This window comes from Culex pipiens, chromosome 1, assembly GCF_016801865.2.
Source record: "Culex pipiens pallens isolate TS chromosome 1, TS_CPP_V2, whole genome shotgun sequence".
NCBI lineage: Eukaryota > Metazoa > Arthropoda > Insecta > Diptera > Culicidae > Culex > Culex pipiens.
In genome coordinates, this window is record NC_068937.1 from 52,894,322 (window position 1) to 52,920,173 (window position 25,852).

At 37.6% G+C, this 25,852-nt stretch overlaps 2 protein-coding genes across 12 annotated transcripts in view; both read right to left on the reverse strand.

Moving 5' to 3' along the window:
• LOC120412379 (blood vessel epicardial substance) overlaps positions 1-25,852 on the reverse strand; it is a 171,291-nt gene that overhangs the window by 4,053 nt on the left and 141,386 nt on the right. For 5 of the 11 annotated variants that reach the window (XM_039572825.2, XM_039572860.2, XM_052706296.1 and 2 more), the window contains 4 exons: positions 13,051-13,153; positions 12,834-12,983; positions 4,087-4,240; positions 3,089-3,478 (listed from right to left, as the gene is read on the reverse strand). In XM_039572825.2, the coding sequence (XP_039428759.1) occupies positions 3,366-3,478; positions 4,087-4,240; positions 12,834-12,983; positions 13,051-13,153 (520 nt within the window). In that variant the 3' untranslated portion in view covers positions 3,089-3,365. Of the gene's footprint in view, positions 1-2,727; positions 2,761-3,088; positions 3,479-4,086; positions 4,241-12,833; positions 12,984-13,050; positions 13,154-25,852 lie in introns of all 11 variants that reach the window. The other 6 variants (XM_052706297.1, XM_039572834.2, XM_052706298.1 and 3 more) reach the window with 3 other exon arrangements.
• Positions 22,621-25,633, reverse strand: LOC120412346 (glutamyl aminopeptidase-like). Its single transcript, XM_039572760.2, has one exon. It carries the CDS (start codon positions 25,615-25,617, stop codon positions 22,936-22,938), a length of 2,682 nt encoding a protein of 893 aa, XP_039428694.1. The 5' UTR covers positions 25,618-25,633; the 3' UTR covers positions 22,621-22,935.

Genomic DNA, 25,852 nt, shown 5'->3' on the forward strand with positions numbered 1-25,852 from the left:
GCCTGTCCCCAGCGGTTTAAAGTTTACATGTAAATTACTATGGGATTTTTGTGCTTTTCGTTCAATCGTTCCTACAGGTCTGGGGACAACATGGATTCACTCGGAATAAAGACAGGTGTGTAGGGGATGGTCCAATGAACAAATTCCAGAAGGAATTAGGGTTGTCCATTCTGTCCCCAAGGTGCGCATTGGATCGACGTCCGGTGTCTCCAGAATCAACGATTCACCCTTCAAATGTACGCATTGTCCTTAGTATGCTATGACGGCTAGGTGAAAATTACGACGCCCCATGTCAGACGGTGAACACGTGGCAGAGCATACACTCAAGTTTTGGCTCAGAAACATTCTTTAAAGTAATAAAATTACAATTATTGATGTTCCTGTAACAATTTGAACTATTCTAAATAACGTAACATGATGATTTTGTAATAATAATGCAATCGATGCTTCTCCACGTGTTCACCGTCTGACATGGGACGTCGTAATTTTCATCTAGCCATCATAGCATACTAAGGACAGTGCGTACATTTGAAGGGTGAATCGTTGATCCTGGAGACACCGGACGTCGATCCAAAGCGCACCTTGGGGACAGAATGGACAACCCTAATTCCTTCTGGAATTTTTTCATTGGACCATCCCCTACACACCTGTCTTTATTCCGAGTGAATCCATGTTGTCCCCAGACCTGTAGGAACGATTGAACGAAAAGCATAAAAATCCCATAGTAATTTACATGTAAACTTTAAACCGCTGGGGACAGGCCAATTCTCAACCAAATGGGCTGATATTTGGCATGGGAGTCCCTATAGGTATCCTCTACTAGGGGAACCTCGGTTTGCCTGATTCTGAGAACTTTTTTGTTTGGATGAAACACCCTAATACATACACACACACATACACACATACATACACACACACAGACATTTGTTCAGTTTTCGATTCTGAGTCGATATGTATACATGAAGGTGGGTCTTTGAGCTTTTAATAAAAAGTTCATTTTTAGAGCAGGATTATAGCCTTACCTCAGTGAGGAAGGCAAAAAGTGTTTTAAAATGCATTTTACACTAGTTCAGTTGTTTTGCAATCATTAGTTTTCAAAAAATCTAAGATCTGACAAAAACAAAATTTGTATCGAAAAAAAAGATTTTGCATCGAAAATTTTCAAATAATCTTAAGATTTTTTTAATAAACCCAAACATGCTAAAAATGATTTTAATCGCAGGAGAATGTATTTTAATTTGATTTCAGCTGGTTGCAATTGAATTTTCATTGAAATTTTGAAGTTTATTGTAAAAATATTTTTTTGCCCCCTGATTTTTCGGGCCAATTTTGAAGGGGGGGGGGGGGGGGGGTGACAAAAACTTTTAAAAATATTTGTACCAGCCTTATCTAGAAAAAAAAAAATCATTTTCAAAATACAGGAATGCGTATTTTTGTGAAAATTTTAATGTTATTTTAATAGCAATGGATAGTTGACATCATTCCGATTCCAAAACACTATTTATTTTAAGTTTGGATGATTTTTCGTAGGACTATAGCCAATGTGCCTCAGTTATGCACGCCTTGGTTTTGCATCCCCCATTTGCGTTGCTTAATCGAGGCACGACTGTATTTCTTTTTTTTGCCTCGACCATGGCCAGAGTCAAAAGACAAAAAACTTTTTTGAATATTTGCAACGATTTTTCGTTTGTTACACTTTTCCCAAAGATTAAATTTCTCGTTTCATAAATTGTTCAGGTTTAATGTCACCATTTTCAAAACATAGAAATAAATAAATTTTAATGAAAAGTACAGAAACAATAAAATCACCAAAACTGATGGAAAACTGTCTTTTTCCGTTTTCTAGTATTTATGAAAAACGAAAATCTAGAGATTTTTTTGAATATGTCCTATATGAAAGACAGTAGCTAGAAATGTTAAAAAATAACAGAAATTAAAAAAATTAAACTTCAAGGGATAGATATATTTGTAAATCTTTTAAATTTAAAATATGTAATTTAATTTTTCATATAACCAATATTGTATATTTGGCCCGCAAGCACCCCTGGTATAGGTAATCAAAAGACCTTTCCGATGTTTATTTTGAAGATCTGTCTCCTCTTCAATAGCAATAAACTAGTAACAAATTAAAAAAAATCTTTGCATTTGGGATTTTGAATGAAATTAAACGAAACCCATATTGTAGATATTAAAAAAATGCTTAAAAACAGATTAAATTCAAAGTATGGAAAAAGCTTATAGATTTTGGAATGAAAAGACAACGAAATCATACTAAACTTGATCCAGTCCGTTATTGAGTTATTTAGTTAGAGACGATTTCTGTACAAAATTCTACGAGTTTTCTAAAAAAAAAATAGTTTAAATTATTCTTAAATAATTAGGAAAAAAAAACAGAGTTGTCTGAAAAATATGAGTAAAATTTTTTAAGACAACATAAATTTTCCTCTTTAAACTTCAAATGAATGATATCATTATGTATATTGGTGCGATGTTTCAAACAAAATATTAAACAAAACGTGAGACAACCAATCATGTTAAGGTGTGGTGAAAAGTTTTCATAAACAAATCATAGGGTGTGTCTTTCGGGGGTGCGCACGAGCTGGACATGGCGTGAAAACAGTGGGAAAGATGTCATTCATATTTGAATATTTTTTTTGTCGGTTTTTTTAAAGCGCTTATTTCAGAGTTGGATACTTGCTCATCCTTAAAACATCTGGCAAAACTTACCACAATAGTAATATTTAGATATCCTAGGCAGAGCTAGGGTGTGTGTGTTCGCGTTACACGATTTCAGTAACAGGTTGTTTTTTAAAAGTTAGAAATTTATCACAATGTAGTGGAGAAGGGGAATGTTAAAAGTGGGAAGAGAAAACAAACGAGAGAAGAGAGAATATGCATGAATTAGGACGGTTTTTCGACTTGAAGTGTGAGAGAGAAACTTTGCGCGCACTTTTTAATTTGAGTGTTTTTTTATTGCTTACAAACTTGTTTATAAAAATTTGAAAAAAATTGATTGCGAAAAAGTTGGGAAAAATGGTGTTAAATATGAGCGATGCAAAAATAAAACAAAGCAAAAATCAAAACTTACCAAAAACAGTGTATCAAAGAAGGCGGTAAACAAAAACACATCGAAAGAGTGAGTGAGTGTTCGTTCGTTGCGTGCTCGATGGACGGCCCCTCCCTTCGATGACTTCGTTGCGATGCTCGATTCAAAAAGCCGCTCAAAAAATAAATCAAAAATTTACAAAACTAAGAAGGTAAAAAAAGCTTAAAAACGACAAAATTGCAGCGTGGGGGCGCGACTAGACAAGGGTTGTTGGATGATTGGGTCGTTGGCTCGGAGGGCCCGTCCACAGACTCCGCCGTCACACGTCGTAGATCTTCTTGATGAACTTGTTCTCGGTCGAGTGCAGCAGGCGCATGTGCAGCGACATCAGCGGCGTCGGGCTGGCACTCAGCAGGAGGGGCACACTTTCTTCTGATTGGTTGTGCATGAATTTGATGTGGTGATTTGGGTTTGTGGAAATAACCGGGGTGAAAAGCGAGTGATGCAAAAAGAAGAGAAAAAAAGTTATGAGAAATGAGTAAATTATAGTTAAATTTGAGTAAACTTAAATTTAGGCACTTTGAAAGGAATCAAAGTTTGATGATTGATAAAATTAACTGAGTTTAATCTACACACTATTTTTAAAGTGAATATCTAAACAGAGCGATGACTTGGCTGTGATATTTGTACAAGTAACAATGAGTTGAATAACAAGCTAAAATAAACAAGTTTTAACACACTAAAAGAAATTTGCCTAATGCGAATTTTTAAATTTGACAGCTAGAAATGTTAATTTTTCATGAATGTGCCCTTTCTTGGACAGATAAAAAACGAAATTTTAAGCTAAACAAATTTTAAATTGAAGCTTCAGCTCAACTTGAACGACGTCACCGAAAAATGTCAAAATCGTTTTAAAAAACCAAAACTTCGACATTTCTCGCCAACGGCGTCAGAACAAACAAAAACAACAAAGCCATCACAGCCTGCTGCGCGGTTAAAGTTAGGTTTTTTGATCATGACACTGCCTCCGCCACTCTTACCCTGCAGCTGCCGATTGATGAGGGCCGTGATGCCGTGGCCACCGTTGTCGCTGCCGGACTTGCCCGACTTCATCACCAGCATCGGTTTGTCCTCGGCGTCGTCCCCGTACCCGGCCGAGATGTACCCGTTGCTCTGGGCCATCGTTTCGCTGACCTGTCAAAAAGAGAATAACAAATTTAGAATATCCGGTATAATTTATCCAAATACTTTAAAAGCCATTGTACTCAAAAATGAGTCACCTTTACTCCTTCTCAATAATGCGTACATTTTTAATCTAATTGTGTCAAACAAAAAGGTCCAAATCGTCAAAATCAAGTGTATCATTTGTAAGCAAGTGGATGTGTGTGCCCCTTCTGCCATTGTTTTTGTGTGTTTGTAATCTTAAGAAATGGCATTTAGCTGTGTGTGAGCTTTCGCAGCCTGCTTCGATGTGTGTGACAACTGTCAATTTCTTATTTACTGTTTATATTCTCAAATATACACGCTCATCAAAATTACAACAAAATTTGGGTTATATTCACTCAAATCCCAAATTTGTGTCTTTTCAAATGACAGTGTAAGCAAAGCAAAAGCATCAGAGGCGGCGGCGTCAGAAGAAGAAAAAGAAAGAAGACAATCTTTATCACGAACCAGATTTGAAACCACGTCGACGGCATGAAGCCGTTGGTCAAAGCTAAACTGCTGGTCCGGATTGGGTCCGGAACTGACAGCAGCAGAGGGCATCGTGTGTCATAAGAATACACTGTCGGGATGGTCGCTCGTTGTAGGGGAAGTTTGTTGGAGCTGATGGGTACGGAACGAGGGGGAGAGGGAAATAGGGGAAAAGAGCGAAAAATGTGATAAATTTGAAATTATTTGTTTTTATCATCATTGTTGAAGATTGATTTACAATATTTTCATTTGCATTTGCAACCATATATTTTCAATTGACCTGGTACCTGGATAATTATCTAAACTAAATATTAAAGATGATGAACCAATTATAAAATGTTCAATTATACTTGTAGCTTTTCGCTAAAAGTTAAACTAAATGTGCTGAAACAAAACTTACTTATTTTTATGTTATGTCTTTTCTTTTTTTTCGATTACAGTTTTTGTAAATATTACAAACACAATGTTGTAAAAACTCATACTTTGAGTATTATCTTTAAAAATCAAAAATTGCTCAAATAGTTGGTTAGCAACATTATGGAAAAACAGTCGACTATTTGATTGTTGATATTTGCTACACCCACAATAGAAGGCCAAGGTCTTTTATCGGCAAATTACCTTATCATATTCATTGAACATTGGTGACCAACACGACAAAGGCGCGGATTTGATATGTCAAAGGTTTTGGGTTCGATTCTCGATATACCTCATTTTCTGTCTAATAGTCGAATTTTTTTTAATCACTTCAAACTGCATGCTTCAATTCCTTCTTTCTTCAATTTCCTCACTTACTTGGAAAATCTCTTCCTCGATGGTCCCTAGGATTGTATTTGTTTTAAAAATACTCACCTTTTGTCAATATTTTCAACATGACCTGCACAGTAGCGTTTTCGTGTGTATCAGCAGGAATTTCCAAGAAATATGGCCCAAAAGCTATCCAGCAATAAAAATCGTTAAATCGCATGTAAAAATCTATGTCAAAAAAGACACTTAACCTTCTACAACCCAACCCCGCCTCTAGAATTTGCCAAAAATCAACACTTCAGCTAATTTTTAATCTTTTAAAAGCATTAGAAAGAAGAACTCTTGAAATTTTAGAAAATTTAAGGGTTGAAAGTTTGACTTGATTTATGTGACTTTGCCAACGTTTTAAAAGATGTAATTTTTTTAGGGGTCAACGTTTTCTGTATTTTTCCAAACATTTCCTATATTTAAGGAAAAAAGAAATATGCAGTAATCTTTGTAGTGTCCCAGACTATGCCTCTACGCATTTTATTTTACAATTTAAATTATAATGGTGCCATTCTATGGCAGAAAATGTGACAAACAAGCAAAAAATTTAAAAAGTGACTTTAAAACATGAAAAAATTAGAAGGGCAAATGTAATGATAGCAGGTGGCAGAATAAACAAGATACTACCAAAAACAAAGATGGATCAAACAAGATAAATGCAAATCAAAATACTAAAAATAGAACTAGAAAAAAATTGGGCAGTAGTATTAGAATAAACGCATACATGAGATTGACATTTCGGTCAAGTAAGTTTTCCATACAGATGGGCTACATGTTTCAGAGTATAGAAAATAATGCAAAATTTAATTTACATAGAGGCATTTTACATGCAGCTGGATAGCTACAATTTTTGCTGTGTAGCCTGAAAATTTGAGCTCCGTTGCTTAAGGTTTTTTTAAATTTCAGTTTTTTTGAGCATCCCTTTTATGTTTTTTTTCGCTTATCATGCTCTTTAAATCACCATATCGATGCTTGTGTGCTCTCTTATACTAACTGACATTTTGGTTGTTACGAGAAAATCGACTTTTTAACTTTGAAGTACTGTTTCTGGGAAACTATTCGACAAACAATTGTCCTAATAATTTTAAAGTATGCTCCCGACATAACTTAAAGACATGGTAAAATATGAAAACTTTTGAAATGCAAAAAAAAAAAATTGGCAGAGAAATTACGAAAAAAAATCATGCTTGTAATTAGCACAAGTGTGTCATGAACAGTGATTTGTATGAGTTAGCACAAACGTGCACAGGGCGAATTTTGCAGTTGCGCTAAAATGCATCTTCGATGGCAGAGTCGTGTATACTTTCAACGTGGGACTTGGTACAAAAGTGCGCAGAGTAATTTTATTGTAAAAATAGTAGTTATTTGTTGTTTCAATGTTTTTTGCGTAGTAAATTTGAATTGTTGCTAGTTAAGGAACATTTTCCTCAACAATACTTTTTTAATGGCCTTGTTTATCATTAAATTTACTGTGAAAATTGCAGTTTTTGAGAGCAACTACCGTTAAAACTTGAATTTTATGATGTAAAACTTAGTGAAGTGTGAGGTTTCATAAATATAAGTATGATAATCCATGAAATAGCTTCAATAAGACCAACTATGACGAAAACCGAATAGTTCTACGCTTACAAACATACGAAAATGATTGTGTAAAAACTTTGAGGTAGTTTATTTTATTTCCATCATGTCATACAACCTTTTGAGAAATGCAACATATCCAGGACATAAACCATAGAACTGTTATGGTAGATTGCAGTTAGAACAAGTGTGTCTATTGCAATGAATTCTTAGTTTGTATCGAATAGAACAAAAGTACTCAAAAAAAATCAATACTTAGTCTATGAACATGGACGACCCCTACAGTTGTGCTAAGTGTGCACAACTTCTTGAAGGGTGTTTGAGTTGAATATTTGGGTTAGGCTAAGTGTGACATTGGTTAGTGGATGATGTTGTTACGTAATTTTTTTGGATAGGACGATCCCTGCAGTTGTGCTAGGTGTGCACAACTACTTAAAAGTGTTTTAAATTGGATATTTGAGTTAGGCTAAGTGTGAGATTGGTTAGTGGCTGATTTTGTTACGTAGTTTTTTTGGATTGGACGACCCCTGCAGCTATGCTAAATGTTCACAACTTCTTGAAGGGTGTTTGAGTTCGATATTTGGGTTAGGTTAAGTGTGCCATTGTTAGTGGATGTTGTTGTTACGTAGTTTTTTTTTTAATTGGACGACCCCTGCAATTGTGCTAAGTGTGCACAACAAGAGTTCCCAAATGAACCGGTTAGGCGAGGTTCACCTATTGGTTCGGCTTAAACCTCCCTTTGTGGTTCAATCCTGGTTCAGTGACCTGACATTCGTTACACCGTGACATTCGTTAAACCGCAACATTCGTTACACCGTAAAATTCGTTACACCGCAACATTCGTTACACCGTAACATTCGTTACACCGTAACATTCGTTACACCGTAACATTCGTTACACCGTAACATTCGTTACACCGTAACATTCGTTACACCGTAACATTCGTTACACCGTAACATTCGTTACACCGTAACATTCGTTACACCGCAGTATGGTTACACCGTAACATTCGTTACACCGTAACATTCGTTACACCGTAACATTCGTTACACCGTAACATTCGTTACACCGTAACATTCGTTACACCGTAACATTCGTTACACCGTAACATTCGTTACACCGTAACATTCGTTACACCGTAACATTCGTTACACCGTAACATTCGTTACACCGCAGTATGGTTACACCGTAGTATGGTTACACCGTAACATTCGTTACACCGTAACATTCGTTACACCGTAACATTCGTTACACCGCAGTATGGTTATACCGTAGTATGGTTACACCGTAACATTCGTTACACCGTAACATTCATTACACCGTAACATTCGTTACACCGCAGTATGGTTACACCGTAGTATGGTTACACCGTAGTATGGTTACACCGTAGTATGGTTACACCGTAACATTCGTTACACCGTAACATTCGTTACACCGTAACATTCGTTACACCGTAACATTCGTTACACCGTAACATTCGTTACACCGCAGTATGGTTACACCGTAGTATGGTTACACCGTAACATTGTTATACCGTAACATTCGTTGCATCGTAGCATTCTTTACACCGTGACATTCGTTACACCGTAATACACCGCAATTAAAACATTGTTTAAGTCTTTGTGCACACTTAGAACAACTGCATTAAAAAAAACTACGTAACAATAACATCCACTAATTAATCTTACACTTAGCCTAACCAAAAAATCCAATTTAAAACCAATTTAAAACATTTTTAAGTCGTTCTGCACACTTAGAACAACTGCAGGGGTCGTCCAATCCAAAAACTACGTAACAATAACATCCACCTACCAATGTCACACTTAGCTTAACTCAGGGGTCATCCAATTACAAAAAAAAAACTCTGCCACTAAATAATTATTTGACACACTTCTTCTAACTTACAACTTCTTCACGTATCCAAATGTGCACACTTGTGCTGATTGCCTTCCAAAATAGTGCTCCATAATATTGCTCAAACTAGTAAGGACACCTGGCAATTTACCATAATATTATAGTGTAATCGTATTTTTATGGATTTGCGTGTTTTCAAAAGGTCAAGCCATGATGAAAAATAAGAGAGCACATCCATGATGCGTTCAAAAATGTCAGTTAGTACAAATGGTTGCAGGGCGATATCTCCGCGTAGGAAACGCATTTTTCAGATCTCTTAGAAGCGTTTTGTAGGGAATTTAATTAGCTAAAAGATGGTATCATTAACTCATTTTGGCCCAAAAGTCAGTTAGTACATCAGAGCACAGAGGCATCGATATGTCTCATTCTCCAAAACCAAAAACGACACGGCAATGGGTCGACCCTTTTAAATATTTAATTGTTTGTTTTTATTGGTCCAATCATCAATCGCAGCTGGATAAACAATTAGAAATGTCTATCATAACTAAAACATGAGTTATTAATTTGTATGCAATCAAAAAGTGGCGAATTTTCGCTATGTTTCACTCCGTTGCAACATCACGGAGTGATCGATGAGGCAAATGAAAGGATCGACTTAAAAGTAGTTCTCCATAGCCAGTAGTGAGTCATAGCCCTGTATATAATTCCATAGCCATCATGTAGCCATTAGAAAATTCAATTTCTGATCCGAATCTGTAATAATAATTAAGCAACTCCATGTCAAATAGGGAATCGGTTGTCCCGAACCCTCTCCGATTTCAATGAAACTTGGTAGACATGTTATCCTACGCTTATGTAAGCCATTTTTGTGTATATGAAGCCAGTTTCACTCGATAATGACATTTGAGTTTTATATATTTTTGTATTTCGTAATTTAAATACTGCTGTATCTCGCAGCCGTTGCATCGTATCAAAAAGTGGTCAAACAAACTTGTAGGAAATTCGACGGGCTTTTCGAAAAAAAATACACTGAAAGAAAAAAACACGCCACCTTTATATGATTTTTTGTTTTTAAGCTTAAAAGTCAAATTTGAAGGTGAGCCCACGATTTTTTTGGTTCAGAATTTTTGTGAAAATAGCCTAAGATGTTACAAAAAGACTCACGAAAAATGCAGGATAGAGCAACTCACCTTAAAAAATTTAAAAATCATTTCCAGAGTTTTTTTTTTGAAAAGGTGCTCTTAACGTCAAATCTCGATTAAATTTTCAAAAGGCCCTATCTGCATAGGAAACCCATGAGGGATAGGTTGTTTTGAAAATTTAATCTAGAAATATTATAAAAACCGAATACGGGAATCGATTCTACAGACAATTGTACATAAAAGTCCAATCGTTGTGAAGTTACAACGGTTTTAAAAATAAAAATGTAGAAATTTTTTTTTTGCGATTCCGTCGTGAAACTACTTACTTTTTCTGTCATTCTTGAACGACGAAATAGCCTACTTTTCTAAACCAAAAATAACAGAATCGAATAGCAACACTTTTCAAAATAGATGCTGAAAAGTAACACTTTTCATTTTTTTTTTTTGATTTAAACGATTTATTGACAAAATACATTAAAATTTGACTTAAAATTTCTCTCAATGGGTGTTTTTCGGAATTGCAAAAAATGTTGCATGGAACTCGTTGCAAAACTTAATTTTTTCAGCACTCTTCGAATTTATCCAACTCGGTGAACCTCGTTGGATAAATGTACGACTCGTGCTGAAAAAATCCTCTTTTTGCAACTTGTTGCATAAACTAATATTTTGATGGTTTTTGACAATTTCTATATGAAAGACTTTATTTTTTAAGTCTCGTCCATTTCCCATAAGTTTGTCTTTGACCACATTTCAATTGGAAGTATGGGCTTACAGATATTAGCTAATTATATTGCTCATAACTGAAAACAGAATATTTTTTTCAGTGTAGTTCAGTGGATGGTAGTAACCTGGGTAGTAAATTAGCTTGAATCATAAAAAAGGAGTTATTTTAAAAAGTGGTTAAAGAAAAACTTATGGGAAATTGGACGAGCTTTTCGGTAAAAATATTTACGAGACTGAAAACCAAGTCTGTCATATAGAAATTGCCAAAAACCAGCAAAAACTCATTTTTTCAACATTTTTACAAGGATTCACTTTGGAAACAACATTTTTCAAAAAAGTATCCACGTGGTTTATGGATGGTCCCAAATGCGGGCTTTCTCGAGGCTACCCCCTGAAATCGAAGATTGACCCATCTCTATGCTAAATTCCAAATTTGAGCTCATTCTGACCACGGAAACCCCTCCCTCTAATCGCTTGAAGTTTGGATAGGAAAAATCGTCAAAATGTATGGAGAAAAGCAACTGTTTCAGTTTTTTACCTGTGGAGGGCGCAATAGTCGTCCAATCTTTAGAACAACTTTCCCGAAGTTTTTTTTTTGCTGAAAAGTTATTATCTTCCGAAAAGGAACATTTTTGCGCAGCCTGTGGTCATAGGGGCAGGGGCGCCAAAAACCATAGAAAAACATGAAAACTTATGAATTCAGTGTAGTAGGGTTATGCTTTGGGATGTTCCCTTCAATGTTATATACTTGGTTGATGAAATTTTTTAGCTTAAAACTGTTTTTGAGCCACTTTAAAAAAAAAGTTTTTTCGACTTTTTTTCCAGGGTGCGGGGCAGAATGGGCCACCCTGCGGGGCAGAATGGGTCACCTTAGAAAACAAGCCATTTTGTCTAATACAACGTTGAAGGGAGATAAGAAATGACTTAAGGTACCTTTCTAACATAGTTTCCATGAAGTTAGACCACTTTAATAAAAATAGTCACTTACCAAAACAAAGATTTTTGAAAATAGTGTTAATATGTTGAAAAAGGACACTGTTTTTACAAATAATCATCAAAACAACTAAAAAATCAACTAATATTGCATTAAACGCGATTTGTGAAGCTACCAGGAGTGAAATAATCCATTTAATCCAAATTTCATAACTTTTGATTGTTTTTATAAGGCAGGATAAGGGTGGTCCATTCTGCCCCCAAGTGGATTTTAATTTAACACTTCCACCACCAAGTCTCTAAATGATTTTAAGGTTCCGTTGTTGTTTGTATACCTTGGTAGTAACATCTAGTAACGTTATAAGCGTTGAGCAAACTTTTTCAAACAATCCAACTTTTCAGAAAGCTTATTTAAAAACCTCGAAATAAACAACATTTTCGTAGTTTTGTCAATAAATTTACATTTTTGCTCATAATTCGAAAAATACAATGAATTCAGACGTCGTTTTCGGTATGGTGAAGTTATTTGACGTCCTTTATAAGACCCTTGCCTTACAATTGGTCTAAATCCATTCTAAAGCCCAAAACCAAGGGTGGCCCATTCTGCCCCCTGGTCCATTCTGCCCCCCTGGTCCATTCTGCCCCCCCTGCCCCTAATAAGCTCAAATTTGGAAGTTAGCCTAGTGATTGGTCAACCTTTGATTTCAGGGGGTAGCCTCGAGAAAGCCCGCTTTTGGACCACCCTACTATGCACATGGTGGGGCAACTGCCCCACCATCCTCAGAAATTTGTTCTCAATTTGGTCATGGGGTGTCCATAAATTACGTAATTTTCAAAACTTCCATATTATTCCTTCTTCAATGTGCTGGGCACGCTAGTGTTCCTAGGCACTTTTATCCTTTTCTTGCCATATTTATCATGTTTACCCTAGCGTAAAACTGACAAACTCCGACGTAAGTGCTAGAAATGTCCATTTATCGCTATCGTACCCTCGTTTTAGCTGTCAGTCAACTGATTTCTAACTGGAAAATTACACCAATTCACAGAGTGATAAAACGACACATCGCACATACCTGCGTCACCTGCATCAGCTTCTTGACGACGTCCCGGCCCAGGATATGGTCGAACACGGCCTGCAGAAAGGGTTCCGCCATGATGGAAAGCTTCAGCTTGTCCCGGTGCCAGATGAGGACGCGCGATTCCTCCATCGCCATTATGGACACCTGAAGGGTAAAGCAATATTTTTGACTGAGGACAACTATCGGTGACGGATTGTCAAGGGGAACCTACCTGAAAATAATCATCGGTGGACACTCCGAACCACTCCGGTGAGTCTAGGAATTGATGGGGGAACACTATGTGCAGTGCTTTCTGGTTCTGGGACACCACGAGTCTGAAATATAAAAATAAATCCGAATTTAGAAGGGAATTTGAGCTAGACTTTTTTGTTCTAATGAGTTGGGACCATAAAATAAAACAAGTCCATTTGGCAAAATGGGAGGCGACCTCAAACGTAAACATATTATCAACTTGAGTGAACGAGGAGTGAACAAACCAATCATCGTCGGAGCGTTCTGTGTTTACGGATGACTAGGCCACGGGAGATAAAACGCGAAACCACTGGCCGTAAAACTCAATTAACCCCTATGGGAGCATAAAAATGGGCTAAATTGGGTAAGGTGGGCATTTAAAATTAAAATTAAAAAAATAACTGAAAGCGGAAGCGCAAGATACCAAATCGATCAGGAAATCCGTTCTCAAGATACAGATTTTTGAATATTTTAAAAGTCTTTTTTTTATTGACGGTTGCCAAAATTGTATGAATATTTGTAGCATAGCATAGCATAACAGGTATGTACCACGCGGTAGGGGTTGCCCGGTTCAACCAAAAATATCTAAGAACGTAGCTTTCCACATTGTGCTCCAAGGCTACGCCCTAACAGTCCCTGGAGAAAAAAATGTATGAATACTTGAAGGAACAAACCAATTATGCAAAATGCCTTCTTTGGGCATAGAAAAAGTACACACAAAGTGTTTCAATCAAATAAAAAAAAACCGTTGAATTGATCTGTTTTAATTTATTTGAAGCATAAACTTAAAGTCGTTACCATTTTACCCTAAATGCACCCGCCAATAATAGATGATAGAGACCGGGTAAGTTATGGTTTAGTTTCACCTCGTTGGCAAAAATTACTGGTTCGACCACTTTGAGGAGCGAGCGTCCCCTCAACCACAGTCTTTTTTTTTTCGCTTTCCCAGTTCAAACGAACCAAACCGACCGACAAAACAGTTATTTATGAACATTTGTGAAAACAGACGCAAAACGTGCCAACGCTGCTGCTTCTAGCGCGCTGGGAACGCCCGCCGGCCACATTCTGTTGATAGTACAGAGATTTAACACTGGTGACAGACTTTTCCCGCGCGGATTTATTTTTGTATTCGCGATTAAGCTGTGAAAATATTTTTGAATGGGTTTGGGAAAAAATGTCAGATTTTTTTTGCAATTTATGTATACCATTCAAAAATATCTAGAATGGATTGTTCTTTTCTTTTGAAATGTTGAACAGCTTGTCAATGTTGAAAAAAAAAACTTAAGATGATTAATTTTGATTCTATAACACCTTTAACATTGGTAAACAAAATGTTATAGTTCGTAAGTGTGCCTCTATTTGCGCTTCCAATTAGAATCTGGCGAAAATATTTGTGTTGATTCAGACTGTTTTTGAAAAAAAAATCGCATAATCCCATGCGCCTGATCGTGTCATGAGGTGTCACTTGGCGCGAAAGGTGTGAGTCACGTGTTGACATCGGAAACGTAGGTACGATACAAACAAACAAAATCATAAAGTCTAGAAAAAAATCAATTTAAGCTTATTTTGCGCCAATTGTCGACCGGCTGATGACCGTCGTGACGAAGAAGTGTTTTGCTAACGGTTGATGCGTAGTTTTTTGAAGTCATTTCTGGAAACTTGAGCAAGTGACGCGTGAAGCGAGACTTGAATGGGCTAATTTTACTTTTTAAGGTTAATTATCTCCTGACTCCTGAGTAATCTCCACGGTTTCGCAAAAGCGATTTTTCTTTGTATTTTTTTTATGAAACTTTGTCCATGTATTCCGTATGACGAAAAAAAAACATTTTGCGTCATTATTTCTTTCCAACGCTCCATACAATTTTAAGGACTGGTCATAAAAAATGGGCACGTGAATATTCGGAAATCTGTATCTTGAGAAGAGATTTTCTGATCGAGTTAGTGTGTTGGGCATAGTTGTCGGTTATGATTGAAATTTTCTGAAAAAAGGTTTCCAGGATAAAAAAATCTCGATTTTTTTACTTTTGTTGAAATCCTGTTTTTTTATTCTCGATTTTTTTTTAATTTTTTTAAGGGCACTGAAAAGGCATCTTTTGCGTTAAAGTTTAGAATGCTGCAAAATCTGGTACCGAAGCTATGATTTTTTTTCGAAAAAATGTGATTTTTGAACAAAATAATCTTAAATATTGATAAATTTATTTTCTAAAATAGTAAATTAAATTTCGAAATTATTTTTATGAAAAAAAAAGCAAAAATATTCACAAAAGTTTCATCATTTAACAACAAACCATTTGTATCCAAGAAATCACGAGTTGAAAAAGATGACTATTTAGGTGACACAGAGAAAAACTCAATTTAAATTTCAAAATGCTGTTTTTCAGGGGTTATCAGGAGGTCTTTTTCTTCGCGAAGTATTTTTAAATTTCACACACATGGCGAAATCCAGTCTGCAATCCGCTAAAATCACCGTCTCCTATCGTAGCGAAGCGAAGTATTTCTAAATTTCACAAACCAAACAAAAATCCAAAAATTTCACCCCTTTACGTACATGTAGAAAATCATAAAATTTCATATTACAGAAAATTTATTAAATCAACTGAAAAGATGATTTTCAATCACTCGTGAAATTTTCATGAAGATATTTTATGATTAATGTTAGTTACCGACGATTTAAGCTGAACATTTTGCCATGCGCAAAGCGAACTGTCAAACTTTGCGAGCGTTTTTTCTCTGAACACCGAGTTGATTTACGGGTGCCACGATATCTCGAGATGGGATAGACCAAATTAGCTGATATTTGGGGAAAAGACTCGCAAGACATATTCCGTGTGCATGACGAAGTCCGATTTTGAAATTTTGCTTTTTTTTAAATGAAAAAATCAAAAGCTTTCGATTGTTTATATGAAAAACATAAAAATATTTTTATTTATTTTTTTAAAATAAACTTTTTGAAAATCGGCCTTCGTCATGCATACGGAACTGGTTTAATGAGTCTTCGCCAAAATTTTGAGCCGATTTGGTCAAGGCAGTGTTGAGATATCGTGGCACCCGTTTTTGGAAAATGCTTGCTTCATATAGCTGTATCTCGGCAATGGTACAACCAAATGTCTTCAAATTTATTGTGATGATAGTTGAAAATGAACATTTTAATGTCCTGCAAACAGATTAAAAACAGAAGAAATTTTCTTCTTCTTTTCTTCTTCTTCCCTCTCTTCCATATGTCTTCCAAATTTGATTTTTGGGACCACAGATCGGTAAAAGACATAAAACGTAAGGAATATCTTTTTTTATAAATTTATTGCTATTTTGAAAATTTTAACTGTAATAATTTATAAAGCGTTTTGTGATACTTTTAGCTTCAAATTTTGAATGCTCGCATTTTCATTTATAAATTTATGAAAATAAACATTTTTATGCCTGTTTTTATTGATATACTCTGCGAACAAAAGTCAACACAAATTTGTTGAAAAGCTATCTGAAATTCCTGTTTAAAAATACTGTTTTTGACGTCCATATGAAACTCAGGTGTGAGACTGGGTTATACAAGTTTCAGCATTTTTGTTTACTAAATAACTCAACTATAATTTAATGTACACAGAAAAAATGCTAATATTCATCAGGAAATGGTGACAGACTTTGCGTAAAAAAAAGTGTAATATTACATCAGAAACAGGTTCACATTTTTACACATTTTTTAGGTAATATTACTCAAAAAAGAAGTTGGGTAATTCTCTACCAACTCACACGAAATCGGGAAAAGTTGCCCCGACCCCTCTTCGATTTGCGTGAAACTTTGTCCTAAGGGGTAACTTTTGTCCCTGATCACGAATCCGAGGTCCATTTTTAGATATCTCGTGACGGAGGGGCGGTACGACCCCTTCCATTTTTGAACATGCGAAAAAAGAGGTGTTTTTCAATAATTTGCAGCCTGAAACGGTTATGAGATAGAAATTTGGTGTCAAAGGGACTTTTATGTAAAATTAGACGCCCAATTCGATGGCGTACTCAGAATTCCGAAAAAACATATTTTTCATCGAAAAAACACTAAAAAAGTTTTAAAAATTCTCCCATTTTCCGTTACTCGACTGTAAAAATTTTTGGAACATGTCATTTTATGGGAAATTTAATGTTCTTTTCGAATCTACATTGACCCAGAAGGGTCATTTTTTCATTTAGAACAAAATTTTTCATTTTAAAATTTCGTGTTTTTTCTAACTTTGCAGGATTATTTTTTAGAGTGTAACAATGTTCTACAAAGTTGTAGAGCAGACAATTACAAAAATTTTGATATATAGACATTAGGGGTTTGCTTATAAACATCACGAGTTATCGCGATTTTACGAAAAAAAAGTTTTGAAAAAGTTACTTTTTGCGTTTCTCTTTGTTTCGTCGTCCGTGCCTGTCGCGGGTGACCATGAACGGCCATGATCGATGACGACCAACTTTTTCAACATTTTTTTTCGTAAAATCGCGATAACTTTTTGTTTCCTTTGTAAGCCATAATTTGAAGAAACACTGGAGGTGCATTTTATCCCCTCTCCCCCTAAATTTGTAACGGCCCTTACTATAATCATAAGAATGACTTTTTTCAACCCGATGGCAAACTATCAATTTTTTAAAAATTATAGATTGAACTCAGTTAAGTATTCGCGCTACTGAATTCTTCAGTTAAATTAAAAAGAATCTCTAAAAACTTAGAACTTAAAACTTTGACAGCTTCTTGTGAACTGAAGATCAGCGAAAAACTTACTGAATATTTCAGTAGTTTTGTTTTCAGTAAAAATTAACTAGAACCAAACATCAGAATTTGGTGTGTAGTGAACTTACGAAGGACAACTTGCTCAACCCGTTCAACTTGTGACGCAAATTCGTGTTCGATAGATAAGCCAGAGGTGAAAGAACTCTCATTTTTAGCCTTGAGATGCTGCACAATAAACCAAGATAAGACCACGTGGTTTCTTCAAATGGTTTTAGTCCAGAAGAATCCAATCCTCCACTCTTTAACCTCACTTCTACCACGCGTCCCCTCTCACGAAGGCCGTCACCAACACCAACAATGGAGTCGCACGGTAATTGAGCGCAATCATCGCCTCCCCAAAAAGAAATCTCTCTCTTCAACATTTCCTCTCTTTCGGCTCTCACCACCACCAACAACAACGCCCAATCAGCCGTCGTCGTTGTTGATGACGCGACGCCGCCAACGTCACTGACCTAGGTCAAAGCCTACTACACCTACTGTGTGTGCGTGTGTGTATTTCAGTGTTTGTTTTGATAATGCTCACGCTCCGTTGCTGGTGGTGGAAGGCGTGCCCGCGTGTCCGAGTTTATCAAAGTGTGCCGGCCGTGAAATGAAACGTTTTTGGGGCATGCTCGCGTTGATAAGAGAGTGCGCGCATGGATCAAGGCGTGAGATAACGAGGGAGGTGTGTGTGGGTGAGTGTGCGTATTTTGTCATGCGAATTAGCGTTTTTTTTTGTTCTAGTATTGGTGGTGAGACTTAGGCAAAACGCGCTATGATCCCGCAGTGCGACAAAAAAAAATCGAGTGCGAAATTCGGAGGAAAGAGAAAGTGAGACGGAGAATATGACTTGTATCTCTTTTTTATTATTGACGTAAACGAGGCGGTCACAAAAATGTTTATGGCACGCGGGATGAACTTTGTACGAGGCAGAAATTTGGTTAATCGGACCGTGACCGTGACATCAGAGTGATAGTAGTCATTAGGTTAGGAGGCCTGATCTCCTCTTTTTTTGAGTTTCTTTTGTTGGGGCGTTTTAGAGTTGGGTGAACCTCGTGAAATAACTGCGAGTACGTGCGTCACTTGGTCATTCGGTCAATTGATAGATATTTCAATTACGGTCACAATCACAACGTTTAGATTGTTTGTAGAAGATTGTTGGACGCAATTGGAGGTGCGTCACGAGGCCTGATCTGGCACAGAGTGAATTCTCTCATTTGAATAGAACTGCATTCCGAATTTGCTTTTTTTTTCCAACAGTACGGCTCTTTACCCTTATTTTCATGCTCTTTACGTAATGTCCAACATCAGAGCCAGATTTTCACGTTCTGATTGAGAAAAAAATGGCAGAAATCAAGCAAAACAATTTAAATAAGCCAAAAACGAAGTGTAAAAAACGGCCTGTCCTGCTCAGTTGATGTTTACATTAGGAATGAGCAGGATAGGCTCTTTGTTTACACTACGGCATAAGCCTCTTTACATTGTTTTGCTTGAAATGCTACATAATTACCATAATCAACAGAAATTAACCCTATAATTCACGAATGTGTCATATTTTAACATTGAAAATCGGACCATTAGGTGCTGAGATATCGACATTAGAAAATGATGGGTTATTTGGGTGAGACTAGAAAACATTAATTTTCCTGTTTTTAAACCTTTGCATGGAAATATCTCAGCAACTAAGGTAAGGGTCGTATCAACAAAGTTCAGAAAAGAAAAATATAAAGAATTTTCAAACTTTTCAAAAATATTTTTTTCAAAATTGTGCAAAAATGGGAACTAAATTAGCTCTTTGAGTGCACTTAGCTGTTCTTACCCTGTATCTCACTTGGTTTATAATATAGCCTCTCAGGGTCTTCGAGAGCCTTAAAGATTAGCGTAATTAGTGTAGTATAAACACTGGCACAACATGCTGGGAATCATCTACGCCAAATGCCAAACAAGTTCTTCTAAAAGAGTAGTTAGAGCGGATGCACGTCTGGAACTAATGTTAAAAAATGAAAAACTGTGACTTTTTTCAAAAAAGTTACCCAAAAATGGCTTTAACTTGAAAACTGTGCACTTTATCACTATTTCACTAAAGTCCTTTTTGATTGCAAATTCGATTTTACATAGAAAAATGAAGTTGAAAAAATTTTGCGACCAATATCTCGATTTTTTGAAAAAAATCAGTATGGATTCAAAAATTCATAACTCGGTAAAAGATTTTTTGCACATTCTGGAAATTTCTGAAAAGTTGGCATTTGATGTCCCCTAAAACATATAAAAAAATAAAAATTTGAAAATAGTGTTATTTTTTTGCAAATAAAGTTTTAGTGACAAAAAGTGAAATTTAAAATCACCAAAACATTTTTTTCCGCGTATCATTTTTTTCCAGTGTAGTCCTTATCCATACTTACAACTTTGCCGAAGGCACTAAATGTTTCAAAAAATTCCTTCAAAAGATACAGATTTTTGTATTTTCATATATCTTTTTTGTATGGACAGCTGCCAAATTTGTATGGAAAATTATATGGACAAACTAATGATGCAAAATGGCTTCTTTATGCATACCGAAAGGACCAAAAAAGATTCAATCCGACTGCAAAAATTAAAATTTAGAAAAAGACCGATTTCGTAGAGAATAGCTCCTATATAATTTTCTTAAATTTCAAGAATTCTTCTTTCCAATGCTTTTTAAAGACCAAAAGTTGCTGAAAATGGATTTTTGTCAAATTTTTAGATCGAAGCCTGTCTAAAGGCGGGGTTGGGTTGTAGAGGATTAACCAGCAAAACTCTCGGTAACGATTGGTTCGATTTTCAATATTGAAAAATGAAACTTTTGAGAAATGTTTTGCTATTTTCATTGAAAATAATGTTAAAAAATCAAGCCCAACGTTTTAAAATATTTAAAATAATATTGGCGTACTCAGAATTCCGGAAAAAACGTCCTTTTCATGGACAAAAACACTGAAAAAGTTTTAAAAACTCTGCCTTTTTCCGTCACTCAACTGTAAATTTTTTTGGAACATGTCATTTTAAGGGAATTCAATGTACTTTCCAACATTAACCCAGAAGGGTCATTTTTACATTTTGAACAAAATTTTCATTTTAAAATTTCGTGTTTTTTCCTAACTTTGAAGGGTTAATTTTTAGAGTGTAACAATGTTTTACAAAGTTGTAGAGCAGACATGTACACAAATTTGTATATATAAACATAAGGGGTTTGCTTGTAACCAGCACGAGTTGTCGCGATTTTACGAAGAAATAAAATTTTGAAAAAGTTACTTTATGCGTTTCTCTTTGTTTTGTCGTCCGTGTCTGTCACGGGTAGGGTTGTCAGATAAATCTGGGAATGCCAGATTTTTTAAGTGTCTGCCAGAATAAAGATTCACCCGTATCTTTGCCAAATATTGACAGATTTTTATTTTTTTGTCAATTTTGATAAAAATATGAAAAAATGAATGTGTTTTTCTTAAAGAAAATGCAAATTCAACAATTTTAAGGCCATAAAATCCGTTAAACCATCTTAATTCTACAAAACTTTGAAGAAATTAACATCCTCTCTCCCCTCCACCATTCAGAATTGTTAGATTTTCGTCTGCCAGAATCGATACTTTGTCAGATTTTTCAAATTTTGACCTGGTAACCCTGGTCGCGGGTGGCCATGATCAACGTCCTCTACAACTTTTTAGAACATTGTTACACTCTTAAAAAATAACTCTGCAAAGTTAGAAAAAAAAAACACGAAATTTAAAAATGATTTTTTTTTGTTCTAAATGAAAAACGTTACTTAATTCACCATAAGGTGGTTGGTGCCTTCCTCACGTTCATAAAGTGAATGCACGGCCTCAAAAAAGTGTATAAACAACACTTAAGTACTTATAACTTTTGATAGGGTTACCAGATCTTCATTATTTTTAGCTCATCTTTTAAATACCTTTCTAAAAATGTATAGCATGACGGGTTTTCTTACAAAACCACCCTTTTAACAATCTTCCGGACTTTTGTTAAAATCGTTTTTTAGCATTACTTTTGAAGTACTTTACATAACTTCACAATATTTACTAGGGTCTTGTGGGACCCCAAGACGGATCAAATGTGACCAGAACGGTTCAAATCGGTTAAGCCAGTCCGGAGATAATCGTGTGCATTTTTTAGGTGCACGGACTTACAGACATACACACGCACAGACATTTACTCAGAATTTGATTCTGAGTCGATATGTATACGTGAAGGTGAATCTACGAGGTCAAATAACGAAGTTCATTTTTCGAGTGATTTTATAGCCGTTCCTCATTGAGGTGAGGAAGGCAAAAATGACCCTTCTGGGTTAATGTAGATTCGAAACGTTAAATTTCCCTTCAAATGACATGTTCCTAGATTTTTTACAGTTGAGTAACGAAAAATGGCAGAGTTTTCAAAAAAAAAATGTGTATTTTTCGATGAAAAACACGTTTTTTTTTCGGAATTTTGAGTACGGCATCAAACCGAACGTCCAATTTTACATAAAAGTCCCTTTGACACCAGATTTCCATCTCATCACCATTTCGGGCTGCAAATTATTGAAAAACATGTCTTTTTTGGCAAATTCAAAGATGGAAGTGGGTCGTACCGCCTCTCCGTCACGATATATAAAAAAACGGACTTCGGATTCGTGATCAGGGACAAAAGTTACACGCAAAACGAAGAGGCGTCGGGGCAACTGTGTGAGTTAGCGGAGAATTTGAAACTTCATTTTCAGTGGTAATTTTTTTGCAAGATCCAAAACATAACCTAAAACAGCAACAAACACAACAACAAATGGGTATGCATTTTTAATGTTTATTCAAATAAAAAAAATAAAGTTGCTGTGTGACAACACAGATTATTACTTTGTGATTGTTTACATTCTTCTGCCATGGAGAAATGCACTTCTACACAATATTTTCAAAGTGGCGTCAATCTTATGATAGACTAGCCTCTCAGTTGACATTTTAGAGTGACAGCTGTTTCGTGTTGCTATTATCTGTTATCTTGACGTATCTATGGATGTAAACAAACAGTTCATCATGCTCACTCTAGTTTACATTGAGTGTAAATGGGATAAGCTGCTTGTTAACTTACAAGATTACGTCATATTGACCTAAGTATTGCGACAGTTCTTCACATTTCCAGCATACTTTTGATAAGGTCTGATCTATACCTGATAGTGAAAAAGTCATCTACTTGGGCCGTTGCAAAAGAATGTTCCAGCAGCTTGTTTATCGCACCGTTGGGGTCCTCCAGCTCCACTTTGCGATAAGTCCGCCAATCCCGAATCCCAAACTCCCGCAACCGATTCTCAACCCTGTTCCGAACCTCCCAGACCGCCCTTTCCGCTTGCTCCGACTGCATCCTCTCATTCATCACCATCAGCAGCTTGCGAACAACCGCGGTACGGATCCGCTCGGTGAACTTTCGATCCTGCAGCAGTTCCACCAACCGCCAGCACGACCCTTCACCGAGATCCATTTTCAACCCCCGGTACAGCCCGTCCACCAGGTCAGCCTTGTCCTCGTTGACCCGCTCGATCACGGTTCGCAACCGGTTCGGTTGCTTGACGCAAGCAAGATACTCGATCAACTGCTTTCGCTTACCCTTGTCACCGGCATCGAATTGTCCCAGCAACCAGCCGAACTCCCGATCGCTGGCATGCTGAAGTCCGAAGCAGAACACGTGGAGGGCGTCGTCCGACGGCAGGTCGGTACTGTTGCAGGAGCGGTATGCCTGCTGGAACTTGGCGTGGGCGGAGGTGAGACAGTCGGGGTTGCCGAGCTGACAGGCCAGGGAGGTGACCGCTTTGCGGACGGATTGGTCGTGGTGGGATGAGGGTGAAGTTGACAGGATGGTGTCGTAGTAGCGGGCTGTGAGATGTTCCAGGGAGATTTGGAAGTATTCCTGGTACTTGACCGCTCTCGAGTCTTGCTTGAACGAGGCTATGACTGGAAGGGCAGCGTGCCAGACCAGTGATTCCGTTTCGTTTGACAGGAAGGTGAGCAGCTCGAACAGGACGCTCTTGTTGAGTTGATCCTTTTCGTGGAAGTAGAGCGCATCCGATAGCAGCTGGGCACGATTCTCTCGGGGCATGCAGGAGATGTTCGAGCGAAGGGCTCGAGCGAGCAGCTTCCAGTTTTGCTCGTCGTAGTTGATCCGGTATAGTCCGAAGTGACGCTTGCTGAGTAGGATCCACTCGTTGGAGGAGGCGTTAGTTGGTATTACTTTGCTTGGCTCTGCGAGCCAATGAATAGGCCCGACCTCGTCAAAGTTTGCGTCGGACTCCTGTGCGTAGTTGTACGGAATGATCCAAGTTTGGTTCTGGTCTCGCAATCTCCAGAGTTTGGACGTTTTCCAAAAAAAGTACCCTTCAGTGGAACTATTCCGATCCATCTGAGTTTGTGTAATGTGTATAGTCTTATCGTTATACCGTCGTTCAACGGTTAGCTCCGGAACTCTGTAGTTCATCATCCACGTGTTCATGATTTTCACGATGCTGATGTTCTTTGGGAATAGCTCGGATCCTGCGGTAACCTGCCTCAGCTCCATGTACAGATTCCTCGGAACTACCGTATCTAGCTGGTGATTCTTTAAGAAGCTTCTAACAACCTGCTGCCAGCTGGAATCTCCTACAATCTGTCGGATCATGTTCAGCACGCTGGCAGCTCGCTCAAATATCCTAGGCTGGTAGCTGCGTTTGATTTGTTCCGAAGTCCTACAACCGACGTTGGTAATCCTGTCGAGACGCGACCCACCTTGCAACCCAACTTGCTTGACTACCACGTTGAACCACTCCATCCAGTGTTCGGAAGGACGAGCCAGATCCAGTGCGTAGTACGCGTACAGCTCGGCGAATCCTTCCTTGAGCCACGTGTTGTCCCACCATTCCAGAGTCACCAAGTTTCCGAACCACATGTGCGCCACCTGATGACTGATCGTACTCGGAGTCACGGGGATGTTCCCAGTGTGGACTATGAGTCCCCAGTTATCGCTTGCAAAGCTGTCAGCTTGCATGGGAATCTGCAGATGTGTCAGCTTGGGCATGTAGTTACGATACGGTAGTCCAGTGTATTCGTCCAGAAGTTCATCTGCTATTAAAAATGAGTCCAGTGCCTTGTACAATACTGAAGGCCGGGCCTCTATTACGTGATGACCGCTCTTAAACGACTTGTAACCCTCAGTAATGGCGAACGCCAGCAGGTATGTCGACATCCTTGGAGACCGTTCGAACCGAGACACCACGTATTTTTCGTCGACGTATCTTGGCGAACCAATTTGTGGCATATTCGAGCTCACCGAAAGATTCCCATGGTGCACAACCTCCAACGAGAAGGTCGCCTTGAATCTCGGTTCGTCAAAGCACGGGAACACCGCTCGTGCGTACGTCGGCTCAAATCTCGTCACCGCGACGTACTTCCGAACTCGCGCCTCATCCACATACGACTGAACATTCCAGCCGTAATTCGTATTTGTCGTAAACTCAATCCAAAGCTCATAACTTCCAGGACTCAGCTCGCGATCAGCAATCAAAATCAGCTGATGTTTATAGCCATCAAAAGTCACTTTCAGCTTCTGCAGAACGTTCGAATCAAACAAACTCACGTTCCGAATCGAGAGTGCGAGTGAATGAAGGACGATGTTCCCGGTTGGTCGCACCACATCCAGCGAGATCCGAACCGTTCCCTGGAGTTCCCCGGCTCCGGTTTGAAGCTCCGTCCTCAGATGGAGATCGTAGTGCGTTGGGCGGTAATCGCTCCAGCCGATGACTCCAGCGATCAGATAGAGTAGAAGTCCGGAGTACTTGTTCAGCATCGTGAGCTATGGGTGTGATCAACTGATGGTTCAGTGATGTACGGGTAGTTTTTATATGTAAGCCAACGGAAGCTGAACTGTGGAAGCCTTGCGGAAACGAAAACATCCTAGCTCTTCACAAGGATGCTGATAACAGTACTTCTCCGTATAGCTAATCGATTACAGCATAGAGTTGATGTTTACGAAAACACTTTCTCGCAACTCTCCGAGGAAGCAAAACATTGCCAGCGAAACG